Here is a 13515-nt window from a genome sequence, read left to right on the forward strand (position 1 = left end):
CTCCCTTCAAACACAATGTTATCAGGTTAATACAGTACTTGCATCACCATCTCTGAGCACCATGCTGAGTAACAAAGCTCCAAATTTAGAAGCTAAAATGGAGAAGGGAATTTCCAATAACCAAAAGGCGGGTGGTGGATCAACCTTTGCAATGTCACACGTTTTCAATGAAAGGCAACCATCAGAAATAAACTGTTCTTTTTATTCCTAACTCACATGGCACCTCTCATCATCACTGTGCTTGGAGAGGGGTCTCCTCCAAGGCAATGTTTTAGGAGATGGCTGGTGGTTAGGAGGGAGAAATCAGACTCTCTCTTAAAACAGGAGTGGTACAACAGCCACCTTTGGCTCCTGCACCAACAGGCCTTCAGTTGGGAAAGGTAGGACCCCATCCTCTCACTTCCGCCCAGCATGGATATTGCTATGGTAAAGTCACACTAACCACTGAGGTTGGTTGGTTTCATTTTGCATCCCAACCCCCCGCCCCTGCCGCCCCAAAAAGAGGCAGCCTCATTTTACTTCCACGTTGGAAAAAAGCAAAAATCCAAAGAACACGGCCATAAGCAGACATGCCACCTTCCTTGCAGAGGCTGGGATGTGAATGCCACCTCCAGTCTTGGCACCCAGGACAGAGATCAGTCTTTTCCACTGAAAAAGGCCAGGCGCCTCCTCCCCTGTATCATCCCCAGAAACACTTACCAGGAGACTGCGAAGCACACAAAGCAGTATTATTGGGAGACTTGCAGACAGATTATAAATTTACTGGGGACAATCAAGGCATTTAGATAATTTTGGCTGCAGATGCCAGTGACACACACATGCATACAAACCTCATTCTTCTCTCCATTCGAGTGATTTCCCCCACCCCCACTCCCATTCACCTTAGCAGCTCCCTTTCACAGAACAAACTCCCACTGCTCTCCTAGGGAATTCCAGGGAGAGGTGGGGATGGAACAGGTGGTAGGGAAGGGAAATTAGGCCTTTTAGCGCTAACAGGACCCCACAGGTTAACTGCGTTCTAGGATGAGACAGCAAACACCGGGCAGTTGTTAGCAGTTATTTTTCATCTGGAGTTCGTGCCAGGAAGTTGCAGTTCTAGGCAACCCAAGCAAAATGTGTGTGTGGTGGGGCAGAAGACCACTATCCTAGCTCCCAGAATTTCTGGAAACTTCATAACCACACACCCAGGCTAGGGATAAGGGGGAGCTACAAAGAAGCATCCAATAGGCCAGGCTAGGGGGGCATCCTCTCCCTAGAGCTCCTTTCCAAGTTCCTTTGGGAAAGGAGTTCGATGTGCTGCCCTCCTCTCCTTTGGGCTTTTTGAGTACTTTTAGACTTGCATGGCCATTTCCTGTTGCTGACTTTCATTAGGGCTGGCTTGGGTACACTGGAGCTGTGCTGTGAGCGGACACAGAACATCAAGGGCCCCACAGACCTCAGAAACGGAGGAAGCCTACAGGGCTGCGGGGCAGGGCTCCACCTTCTACCCAGAGGCCACTGGCCCAGCAGCTCCAGGGGAAGCCGGCGCACGGCAGGCAGTCACCTGACCAGGACTGGCACCAAGAACCAATGATTCAAGGGATACTCCCTCTGGGATGGGGTGTGTCTGTGCCTCTGAGGAAGAACTCCCAGCCAGAAACTTAATCAGAACTTTCAGGTTTGCTGTCCTGTCAGCAGGAGTGGCCGAAGACAAGGTACTTCCTTGGATGATAGCGTGTAAACAGCCCCTTTGTGCCTGCCCACTGTCATGAATGCTGCTGGCTGGCGCTACCTGACTGTAGTGCCGAGGAAGAGAAGCTAGGTGGGAGGGCGCGGTGGGGGCATCCATGGGAAATCAGGAGTAAGCCTCTCAAACACATTCCCTCACTAATCTTGGGGAAGTTTCCCCCACATTTCGCTTTTGACTGAGGGGATACTCATGGAACTTCTCTGTTAGACATCGCCACTTATGGTCTCTTAACCCAAGAAGAGACCATTTCAAAGGGGGAGGGGGAAATGGGAAAAGAAGGAAAAGGCTTTGATGAAGGTCACCTGGACTGATAGTTGCATTCAGGCTGAGGAATGGCTTGCTGGGCCTAATCAGAGTGGCTAGCCAAAACAGGAGGCTCTGGGGGGACAGGGCCTTCCTCAGTGGCTCACTCAGATCTTGCTGGCCTGTAGCCCCCTCTTGACTCCAGAGGGCCTCTGGAGAACTCGGGCTATCTACTGCCTAAGAAACACCCTACGAGTGTAGGAAAACCCATGAATGAGCACCAGCAGAACTCAACGAGTAAGAGTATAAAACTGCACAAACTGCACACCCAAGGGCCTTGGAGGTAGTCAGGTAACATCTTGGCCCTTCTCATTGCTGTCCACTCCACCTCAGGCCAAGGCAAGCTCTACCCTCGCAAAAGGCCACCGGACCACAGCCAGAATCATGAGAAAACCAGGTGCCTTACCGCAATCAGGGCTGAGTTCCTCTGGTCCCCAGGGGTCGAAGCTTGTGACTGCTGCTCCCCGTCGATCCCACCACCGCCACCATTATTGCTACTGTTCAGCAGGTGCTGCTGGTGGTGATGGTGATAGTCTGGTGGGGGCGGTGGGGCTGCTGTCGCTGTTGCTTGAGAGGCTGTAGGAGGGGCAGCAGGGGGCGGTGGAGGGGCTGTAGTGGTGGCGGCAGTGGCTGTGGCCTTGGTGTGTTTTCCAGCCTTCCTAGCCCCCTGGCCATGCTGTACCAGGCTCAGGAGCTGCAAGGTGCTCTCTCTTTCCCGGTCTGAACTCTCAGCCCGACCACGTTCATAGCGTCCTTCACAGCTCAGGTGGTGCTGGCGGCAGACAGCGATCCGAGCCCGGAGGCGCTCCACGATAGCACTGTGCACTCTCGGGGTGACTGAGCCCCCTCCAAGGAGCCCCGCCCCAGGGGCCCCCCCCAGCCCTCCTGTGGGGGCCTGTGGGGGCGCTGTGTCCCCCATCTTACTGGACACAATGCTGCCTCTGGGATGGTGAGGTGGAAGGAGGCTACTGCTGGCTATTGCAGGCAAATCTGTTTTTGACAATGTGAGCTCAGTGTTCAGGGCCACATGAATAGAGGTCTTCAGAGGTTGGGGGGGGAGCCGTGGAGAAGGTGTGGGGGAGGGGAGTTAGTAAAAAGAGGGTTAGGAGACAGAACAGAAACCAATCGCAGAGGATTAGTTGGAAACAAACCCTTATCAACTTACTCTAATTGCATTTGACAGCTCTCGAGAAGTTGGACAGAGTTGGTGGGGTTTTTTCTCCCCCACCACACTGACAAGAGCGACTAGGTACTTTGTAAACACACGATCTGGGGGTTAGAGCAAGAATTCAGGGATTGTCAAGCCAGAGACAGAAACAGACAGCAAAGGGAATTGAGAGAGGTATTAATAGAGAGCTGGACTCCCCCTCACCTAGTTGTTTCAGAAAATCTTCTATGGGGATGTTTCTGCAGAGAAACACATCTCTACCACCTCTATGTAACCTGCAGCCTTTACTTTTCCTCGGGTTAGAAAAAAAAAGTGCTGTTTCAGAAAATTTTCGAAGTCAATGTTCAGAATGTACAAAAATCAAGAGAGACTGTCTTTTGGCTTTTAATTTTTCCTCCCTTTCCCTTGGCTCCGGTGTTTTCTCCTCTTTGGGGGTACTGTAGGATGTTGTCTTCTCCCAAAAGAGGGAGATAGCTTTTCAATTGTTAACAATGTCAGTAATTGGACTTTTGGACCGTGCTCTTTTCTTCAGCTAATCCAATCACCGGTAAAATCCTCATTCCCTCTAAGGTTTCCTAGTCTTAAATGAAAGCAGTCTGAAGTCGCTAGCCACTGAGAGAGATCCTTCAACACATTTTTTCTTTCCCGCTTACGCTTCCTCACCCCCGGCTCTATTCTAATACAGTATCAAGAGAGACAAACTCTTCCGAGAGTAATTTACAAACGATGGTCAAACTTACAAACTTCCAGCAAATTGCACCGAGTCATGTCCAGCCACTTTTCTGTCCACTTTTGTACATTCCATCCCCGGCCAGTGGATCTGAGGGTCTGGACTCGCAATAAGCAATGTGGTTCTATCGCTTGTATTGCTCCGCTTTATAGATGGAAAAAAAAAAAAAAAGTAGCTTGTATTTTCCTTTCTCTTTCCCGTCTGTTGTTAGCCGCTTTGCTGACACTGGCTCCACTGCCCGGAGTCACGGCGATACACAGGCTTTCATTGTGCTCCGATAGGAGAGGGAGAGAAAGAGAGAGAGTGAGACAGAGAGGGAGAAAGAGAGAGCCAGCAAGCTGCAGATGGGGGCGGGGGGAGGGGGCGGGCGGGAGAGCTGATCCGCGGCTCCCTGGTGGAAGGCTGGTGCCACTGCACTAGTGAGTAATTGCAGCCAGGCACCGGAGAAAGGGGAACGCAGAGGGCCTCCCAGTGGCCGAAGAGGTAAATCCCAAAGCCTGCGCGTGTCTGTGGGGCTCGCTTAGCCTCACTTGGCTAAGTGGGGAAGGCTGGGGAAATTCCCCAACCTCTACACAACTACTTCACCAGCTCTAAATGTTTAAGAAATTCCCGGCCAGGGAATGTATTTTCCCTTTCAGACCTACATTATGCCCCTCTGAAGGATATCATTTTCATTTTTCAATATGTTGTAAATGACACCACTGAGCACCCTAGCGAGAGCTGGGTGAGCACCGAGGAAATGTTCATTAGTATAATAAGGAAGACGGGTGCGTGTTGGGAGGGGGAGGAGGGCGGGGGTACAGAGGAAATCGCATTGCTAGCTCTGAAAGGGCAGGCGAGTGTCTCTCTACCTGCCTGCCTGTTTTGTGTGTCTTTGGGTAAGTCAACCTGGGTGATTATAAGCAAATCTGTAAGGATAAATAAAATATTTTATGACAATGAAATCACCAGCACCAGTTCTAGAAAAGAAAATAAAGGTTTTTCTTTGAAAATACAAGATAACCTATGACAACTGCAAGACCTGAGGTCTCCATGGCTATCTGGTTTATGTATATAAGGAGGAAAATGAGTATGCAGTAGTCGAGTTTTAAGAAGTTTAATAACACAAACCAAATACATCAGTTACACGGACTCCTGTCCCCTCATCTTCATGTGACCCTGCCTTTAAGATCTCAAACTGTAGATTGGACTCTGCTTCTCATTATCACTTATGGAGAGTAAATGCAGGTGAGCACACTATTGGGATAGTCAGGACCATAAATATGCTGTGAGTCCTAACTTGGATTTGAGGTCTCAAGCAATGAGACTTCATTAATCTAAACCAATTCTCCCATCTCAGTAACATGGTCCTTCTCCAGACTGACCTATGGATAGAAATGAATGGAAGTATCAATGCAAACATTTGTAAGGCTGGATTTTTTTACAGTTTAGTTCCCAGTAGGCTGGCCTGCTTTAGTCCATTTTATTTTCACAAGTTCTGGAATACTTGTTTGGAACTGGGGGCAAGTATACTCTGATGGAATGTAACTTTTTTACTTTTCATTGGAACTTCTATCTGTCCTTTCCAAGGCTAAGTTCCTCACTACTCATATGGGGAAAGGCAGAAATATATTTTTGTTACATATGCAAATTTGATGGAGAACTCTCTCATGAGGTATCATTAAAAATCGAAGGAGTTTTTTGATCATTTTATACTTGATTTTTTTAAAAGTTGTCTTCATTAGACATTATCTTCCATTACTATGGGTACTTCACATTCAGCAATCGTACTTGATAAAAGAGAAAATGTAACATTTAAATTTAAAACACTGTTGACTCTACAGTCATGCCATAGCATTGGTTTTCATTAGTAACACAGAATCCTTAGTCAAATCCGCTATTCCTTCCTGATATAAACTTTGATTTCCATGCTAGACAGGACATACCTTAAAAACTTGCCAAGCAGGAATTTAAGAAGTGTTCATATTTACTAGTGTAAGTCACTTTTTTAGAGTGTCTTTTGTATACGTCTGTCCTTTATAGCCATTTAATTTCAAGCTGAAATCATTATCATCCACATCCTCATTTTCATTCATACCAGCTACTGTTTATTTAATCACTGTTTCAGGCACAGCACTTCACATATTTCTCCCTTAATCCACAGTCTTGAAAGAGAAGAATTATTAACCTCATTTAGAAATGAGGAAACAGGCTCACAGAAATTAAACGCCTTGTTCCAGTTCATGTGACTGGGAAGTAACAGCTCAGGACTCTACCTCAACACTGATGTCAAACCTATGCTCTCTTAACCACTGGGTTTGCTGCCTCAGTATAGCAAAGCTGCAATTACACTCTAATCAGCCTGCTGGAGTCTAAGCCAGTCCTGTAATACCTCCAAGAAATGAGTAGTGAGGGGCGCCTGGGTGGCACAGCGGTTAAGCGTCTGCCTTCGGCTCAGGGCGTGATCCCGGCGTTCTGGGATCGAGCCCCACATCAGGCTCCTCTGCTATGAGCCTGCTTCTTCCTCTCCCCCTGCCTGTGTTCCCTCTCTCGCTGGCTGTCTCTATCTCTGTCAAATAAATAAATAAAATCTTTAAAAAAAAAAAAAAAGAAATGAGTAGTGAATAGAACTACCCATCTGAAGATGAGAGCAGACAAGTGAGAAAACATGGTCAATTACATCCAACTGCCAATAAAATAAACATTTATTTTTTCCTCTTTTCCCTCCCCCACCTTTTTATGGCATTGTTCTCGAACCCTAAAGTTTCTGTGTAGCCATATGAATTCTTTCAAGCATTACTTTCCTTTTACTTGTCAATTTGTCTCATCATCTCTACTAACCATGGCTACCTAACACCAAAGCACCTACCACCACCACAGTAATAAGGCCCAGACCTAAATAGTTCACAGACATGTGAGCTTTTAAGTTTATAAAGTATTTTTTAGTGTTGTATCAAATCAATGATATTGATGGTTATGATGATGATAAAACAATACAGTATGTCATAATACCTGTAAAGATTGATTCAGTTTTTTCAACATTTCCATTTTCTTATGGACTACTTGCTTTTGGGCCCCCCTAATCCATGCTCATTCTCATTTCCTAACAGCCTGTCTCTCTGCCATTGTTTTGGTGTTACTGTATACCTAAAAGCCTCTTTTATTCTTCAAACACCCACTGAAGAAGTTTGCTTGGTTGCAGTAACCTCAGACATCAGCAAAACTGCTTTTACATTTACTGATCAACAGTCAGAGTGCTGTTCCAACGGGAAAAATGCTTCACGCCAACAAGATGCCTGACCTAGGAACTGGGTCAGCTGCCATCATTAAGTCCCTCTAATCAATAGTGCCTTAATATTTTACAAATTAAATGCATGGTATTTAAAATGATACATAAATTAATTTGAAAAACTCTCCAGGTGGAAGGAACTCTCCCTGTTCAGCATTCTCAAACTTATCTGTAGTGTCACACATGTATGAGAAGTGATGTTTCCAGGGGCATTAGAGATACTTTACAGAGCATTCACTTTCTTTTTCCTTAGCCTACCTTTTTAGAAGTCATTCATGATCCTTCACCCTTCTAACTTGACTATTACTTTTCCTCTAATTCTGCCTTGCTTCTTTTTGGACACTGTCACTTCATCTTCAACTTTCAACTATGGCTTCATTTTGGTTAATGATTATTTCCATGTGCCAGAGAAATAAGAATAGAGATATGGACTGAAATTTCTATTTCACACTTTTCAAAAAAGTATGTACTCCTCACATGAAACATCAGCATCAGTATTCTCAGCGCTTTGTGAGCTTTTTCCACTCGTTTTGCTTACAATAAGAATAGGGATAATTTCAGAAAACTGAAGAAAATATTAAGTGATCTCTATGTAAGGACTTAATAAAATGTGGCTTTTTATGTATGCACATACACTGAACTCCATGCATGAACCGCATAATAACTGAAGCCAGGTTCGATCAACACTTGAGGTCAGAAACAAGTATTGAAAACTGCATTGTAAAATAGATCCTACTATGACACTACCTTTAAGAATTAAAGATACAGAATAGACAGGGTTCATTTGGTCACTATGAAACCATTTCACTTTATTATATTATGGGAAAATTTAAATGTGCAAAGCAATGCAGATGCCAAAGTATGCTTTTAAACTATTTTTGGCTGAATTTGTCTCTCTGAGGTCTTTGGATCCTAACATAAATACATATATGGGAAAGGTTATGGATAAAAATAAATAAAATACATCTTAATCATTAACATGTAGACGAATTGAATAAAAAATAGAAAGCACATTATGAAGCATGAAAATACATATCACAAAATTATTCCTGAATGTGAGGGTTCAAAGAGTCTGGAGGCCTGAGATCTATTTCTAAAGGAAACTTTAGAAAAGGAGAAAAGCACTCCTCTTTGGAAGGGGTAAACTACAGTCTGATTCTGACTCGAGGGGATTGAACTGAATGAAACATTAGGTTTCTTCCATGGCCCACTGATTTAGATAATGACAGTAGTAAAGAATATATCAGTGCAGATCATTTAATACTGTGAAACGATAATAAACACATCTGGGCAGGGATTCAATAATAAATACACATAGATGTTAGTCTGAATTCATTTTTAAAATACAGTATTTGTCTACTAAGCTGACAGGACATGAACAGCTCATTCACTTGATAATCATCTGTTTAAAGGCATTGTTTTATCACTTTAAAATACTCTTAAAAATTATTAGGCTTATGTCTTCTATGTACAGCAGATAAAACTTTTATTTGACTGTAGAGTGCCATTCATGGAAATTAAGATGAACATATGTTTTAAACAAGGCATTTGCCATGAAAATACACACAAAATATATAAATATGTCACATGATACAGAGAAACAAGACTCATGATCTTCACATTTACAGGAATTTATAAAATCTTCTCTGAAGGAAATGTGTTACAATTCAGTCAAACTTCTCATCTTGAAAGTAATCCGCCCAATTTAGATATTCTTGAAGTTGACCATATTTCTGTGTATACAATAAAAAAGCTAGTTATTTTACTCAAAGCAAAGAAGATAAGGTAGGCCTTTTCTATCTATAGACACAAACAGGAACACTTTCACTTCTCATTTCAGATAATTATGAACAAAAATCTTACAAACAAGGGACACAATTTCAAATAAGCATTTCTAACTCATAAAGTATTGGCAAGAGATCAAACTGAACATTATTATTAATCTCATAATGTTCTTATAAAATATAATTTTTCTATTATCATATTTATGGAAGTATAACAACTTCAATAACTTATTCAACAAAAATTTGTTGAACACATAACATATATTGAATACTTCCTAATGACTGTCTAAGTACAAAAAAATTGCTTTCCCTGTCCCTAGGGAGACCAGAGTTTAGTGGTAATACACCAATAACATGTGCCATAAAGAACTATACAGACACTGTATGAAGGTTCAAAAGAGTAGCCATGGTTAGTTGAGGTGATCAGGAAAAAGAAGCACTTAAACTGTCATGGGAGAAAGGATTTGGTTGGCAAAGATTTGGTGGGGGTGGGGGGGCAACAGTCCATACAGCAGTGAAAAGGCAAGAAAGTATGGGGTTTGACTACAATTTGAGGTTTTTTAGAGGAATCGAGAGAGATGAGACTGAACCAAAGACATTGTGGTCAGAGAATAAAAAGTATGAAATGCTAGGTGAAGGAATTTAGCAATAATGTGACAGGCAATGTGAAACTGCTAAAGTGTTAAGGCAGAGATTGACATGATCTGGAGTGTATTTTAAGAAAAATGGTAAAACATCCATTCTAGAATAGTTTGGCATTTGGTTATGAGTCTATTGTAATAAGTTCGGTAATAAGATCCCAAATTCGAATGACAGCCAATGAAGATGAAGAGTCAAGACCAGGGTAGGACAAGATAAGAGTCAGGATGATTTGGAAATTTCACAGATGATTTGAAAAGTTCAAAGCGCTGACTTCAGTTGAGATTAACTAACCTAATGGTTTCTTTATTCCACTTAGAACTCTGGTTCTACTCCCAGTGAAGAAGAAAGGATCCTGATGACCCTGACTTTTGTGGTAATAGGAACCTATGGAAAAGTATCGGAGGAGTGTGTTTTCCTTCTAGACAGGGCCATGAAACTTTTTTCCCCTCAAAGATCTCTGACTGGATCACCTGCTCTGGAAAGAATGAAGATCAGAACAGGAGGGGAAATAACCTTTGCACAACTTAGGGATTCTTTTGACCAAGTACTTGGGTTCTACTAGATAGAAGTAAAGTACCCTAGAATTAGAAAACTATACCTTAAAAGTTTGATTGGTTTTATGCTTTTTTATTATCTTTCTTTGTATTGTTTTTTTCTCTTATTAATTTTTTTTTCTGGAAAATTACAATCTATCCCAGCTATATGAAGAAAAGGAAGGAAAACCTCTCCTTGCTTTTATTACTAATAATAGCTAACATTAATTGATCACTTACTAATTGCTAGGTCCAATACTAAATGCTTAAAACGTGTCGATCATTTAATTTCCACAATCAAAACTCTATTATTGTTGTTTTAATTCCTATTTTACTAAAGAGACAACTTAGAGAAATAAAGTAACTTGCCTCCAAATTCTACTGCTAGAAAATATTTAAATCCATGCTTTTAACCATTATAGTATGCTATTTCTGAGATTTAAAGAGTGGGGGGAGAGGCAGGGTACAGCTTTAGTAAGGGAAAAAAAAAAAAAAAGCCCTCCAAAGGAAAAGTGAAACTCAGAGAGAAGGCAGTTCATATTTCCTGGTCATTCTCTCCACCTAAAGATTCTGTTCCATCCTTCTTTTTTCCCAAAAATTTGGAGAGCTTGAATCTTATTATGTTACCCCTTCGAGTGCCTGGATGGACCTACTGATTAAAACAGGTGGAACTGTGGAAACGGAGTGTGAGAAAGAGGTCAGAACATAAAAGGAGTTTGGAGTCTTCTGCTCAGAAACAGCAGTTAGACGCAAAGAAAGGAAGGGTTTGCCAAGGCAGAGAGCTATAAAGAGGCCAAAACGGAACCTAGAGTGACATGTACCTTTAAGCAGAGGCCCTCAATCTTTAATTTGCTTAAGAATCACCTAATTTGTTAAACACTTGGTGTTTAACACCCCCAAAGATTCTCATTCAATAGTCTTCAGTGAGGCCTGTAACTATGCATTTTCCACAAACTTCTAGGTGATTCTGACATAGGTATTAGGGCTACAATTTGAGAAACATCAGTTTAAGGAGCGAAAAGAAAAAGAAAAGGAAAAAAAGTTTTAAAGGGGGAAAGAAAAAGAGACCACATTAAGAGAGGTTCAGGAAGGGGTGGGATATCAAATCATTATTTAAAATTCTCTCTTATGTAACAATCTTTATGTAATACATTAGAAATTCACATACAATTGTAAAACTGAGACTTCATACTTTTATTGATGTACTTTCCCCACTTCCTGATATTCATGTATTCACCACCCCATCCCAACAACCCTATCTTCAACTTCTCTGGAAATCCCATCATCACATTCACTTTCTTCTTAACAAGAAACATTTGTTAGCATTTTGCCAGTGGCATATGATAATATGTTCTTTCAGTCTAATTTAGAATGAGACAATTATTTTTATTATATTTATTATATGTTTTGGTTTTATTATAATTTTCTTATCATTCATTCTTTTCTTACACTCAAGTAACTCCTACCCTTTAATGTCATCCTAAGTTAAAAACAGATCATCCTAGCTCAACTGTTAGGAGGAGGAACAAGAAGAATGAAGTCAGTCTCCTTGGCAGGTCTTTGGGAAGAAATGCTGAGATGTCCTGAGGCAATGGAAGAAAAACACTTGGAGGAGGAAGGGGCAGGTAAGGGAAAAAGCAAGGTGTGTAATACAAGCTGGGGGGAAAGCCAGGGCCAGATAGTTTGCGTGAGGTAAAAGAAAGGGTTGACATAATAATTAGGAAGAGCAAAAAGGGCCACAGATAGGGCCACTCAAGCAGCACTGAGCCCTGGCATTCAAAGGGGTTAGGGTAGCTATGGCCATGAGTCTGCAGCCAAAGAAGAAGGTGTACATCACAAGCAAATGCGATGCTGTCACAGAAGGACACTCACACTCTGTGAGGGGTAGGTGGAGTGACGCTGAGAAATGTCAGAGCACTTGATTAATTCTGAAGTTTAATCACAGCACAGAAAGCTGCATATGGGTTTACAGTGGCTCTAAACTTTAGTTTCTAGGACATCTTTTGAAAAAAATCTATAGACAGATATTTTTAAAGCAGGAGCATCCCAAAAAGAAAATGAAGCTCTTTGGTATTGCATGTAGGGAAAAAAGGTGCATGTTGTCCTTAACATGCGTGATCTTGAAATATCTTAACTCCCCAATGCTAAGTGTTGTACTTGAAGCATAAGAGAACACTTGGCTTTTTTCCTCCTAAGAATATTTTTTCTTATTCCAGGTCCCTTCTGTTAGAAACCTTGTACATGATCTGGAAATGCTTTTAGTTTTTCTCTACAAGAAGTTTAACTTTCTTCCCCATATATCCTATTATTATATAATATGTATAATACATGCACAGTGATTTTTTATACCTAGTACACAATTCTTTAAAAAATGTGGTGTCCCAGTAGGTTTTTCAACTCCACTAGAGTGTTGGCAACCCTTAAATGCACCAATAAAAGCAGCTAAGAATTTCATGTCATCATGGAAAATGAAGATGGGACTTACTGGATAAGTAATGACTCCTCCTAAGGTAAACGGAAAAGCACAGAGGAGGACAGGGAGGAAAGCACCAGGAGAGAAGTTGAAGCAAAGTAAAAGATAAAAAGCTGAGGAGAGTAAGATGAGAGAAAGACTACGGAAAGGTCAAGATGGGTGGGGGGGAGACAGAGAGATACCCGGGTTGGGGCTTGTGGTGGGAGGATAATTGTCAGAAGGGAAACCAGTTTTGATGTCACTCTCTGGACTGGGAGACCTCTGTGGAACATGACATGTCCTGACAAGTTCCTGTTGTTCTCTTTTTCTTTCCCTTTGCTTATAAGTTTATTCACTAAGCTCTCTTCTTTTTTATCTTCCTCTTTTACAAATTTCCCTATGATATAAATAACCCAGGCAACAGATCTCAAGTCAGGCTTTTTTTTTTTTTTTTTTTTTTTAAGATTAAATATACTGTTGATCTGAGTTGCCTGAAAATCTACTATATGTTTTCTTTCATACATTCACGTAACTAGACTTGTTTTAGAAGATTGCAATCATATTAGCATTCTTTCCAAGTACCATAAACAATTCTAAAAGCTCTGTGAGCAGACCAGAGCTTATGAGCTGCCAGCAGATCTTCGGGAATCCAGTGCACTCTTCAAAACCCCCACTTTATCCCTGATATCAAATTTAGTGATCAACAGGATTTGGGGGAGTCAAAATCAGTGCCGTGGCCTGAAACCTCTGCATTCCCCTTGATCTTCAGTTACAGTGCTCACTGCTCAGCCCATGTCCTCAAGAAGAGGATGTGGGTGGTATTAGAACTGGCAGCCGAGATCCTTTCCTCAGATTGGCACCAGGTGCTTCTTCACTCTCGGGTCACAAGAACTGTTCTAAAGAATA

At 41.9% G+C, this 13515-nt stretch overlaps 2 protein-coding genes across 7 annotated transcripts in view; both read right to left on the reverse strand.

Annotated features, from left to right (window-relative positions):
* The window catches only part of MAML2 (mastermind like transcriptional coactivator 2), a 331519-nt gene extending 327220 nt beyond the window's left edge, over positions 1-4299 (reverse strand). Inside the window, exon 1 of one of the 2 annotated variants that reach the window (XM_026505295.4) lies at positions 2439-4299. In XM_026505295.4, the coding sequence (XP_026361080.2) occupies positions 2439-2951 (513 nt within the window). In that variant the 5' untranslated portion in view covers positions 2952-4299. The remainder of the gene's footprint in view (positions 1-2438) is intronic. The other variant, XM_057316695.1, reaches the window with a different exon arrangement.
* Positions 4300-7981: 3682 nt separating this feature from the next.
* The window catches only part of CCDC82 (coiled-coil domain containing 82), a 32988-nt gene continuing 27454 nt past the window's right edge, over positions 7982-13515 (reverse strand). For 3 of the 5 annotated variants that reach the window (XM_026505300.4, XM_026505298.4, XM_057316696.1), the window contains one exon: positions 7982-8931. In XM_026505300.4, coding sequence (XP_026361085.2) covers positions 8866-8931 — 66 coding nt within the window. In that variant the 3' untranslated portion in view covers positions 7982-8865. Of the gene's footprint in view, positions 8932-11568; positions 13506-13515 lie in introns of those variants that run through there. The other 2 variants (XM_048217213.2, XM_044386498.3) reach the window with 1 other exon arrangement.

The sequence above is a fragment of the Ursus arctos genome, unplaced genomic scaffold, assembly GCF_023065955.2.
Source record: "Ursus arctos isolate Adak ecotype North America unplaced genomic scaffold, UrsArc2.0 scaffold_22, whole genome shotgun sequence".
Taxonomy (NCBI): Eukaryota; Metazoa; Chordata; class Mammalia; order Carnivora; family Ursidae; genus Ursus; species Ursus arctos.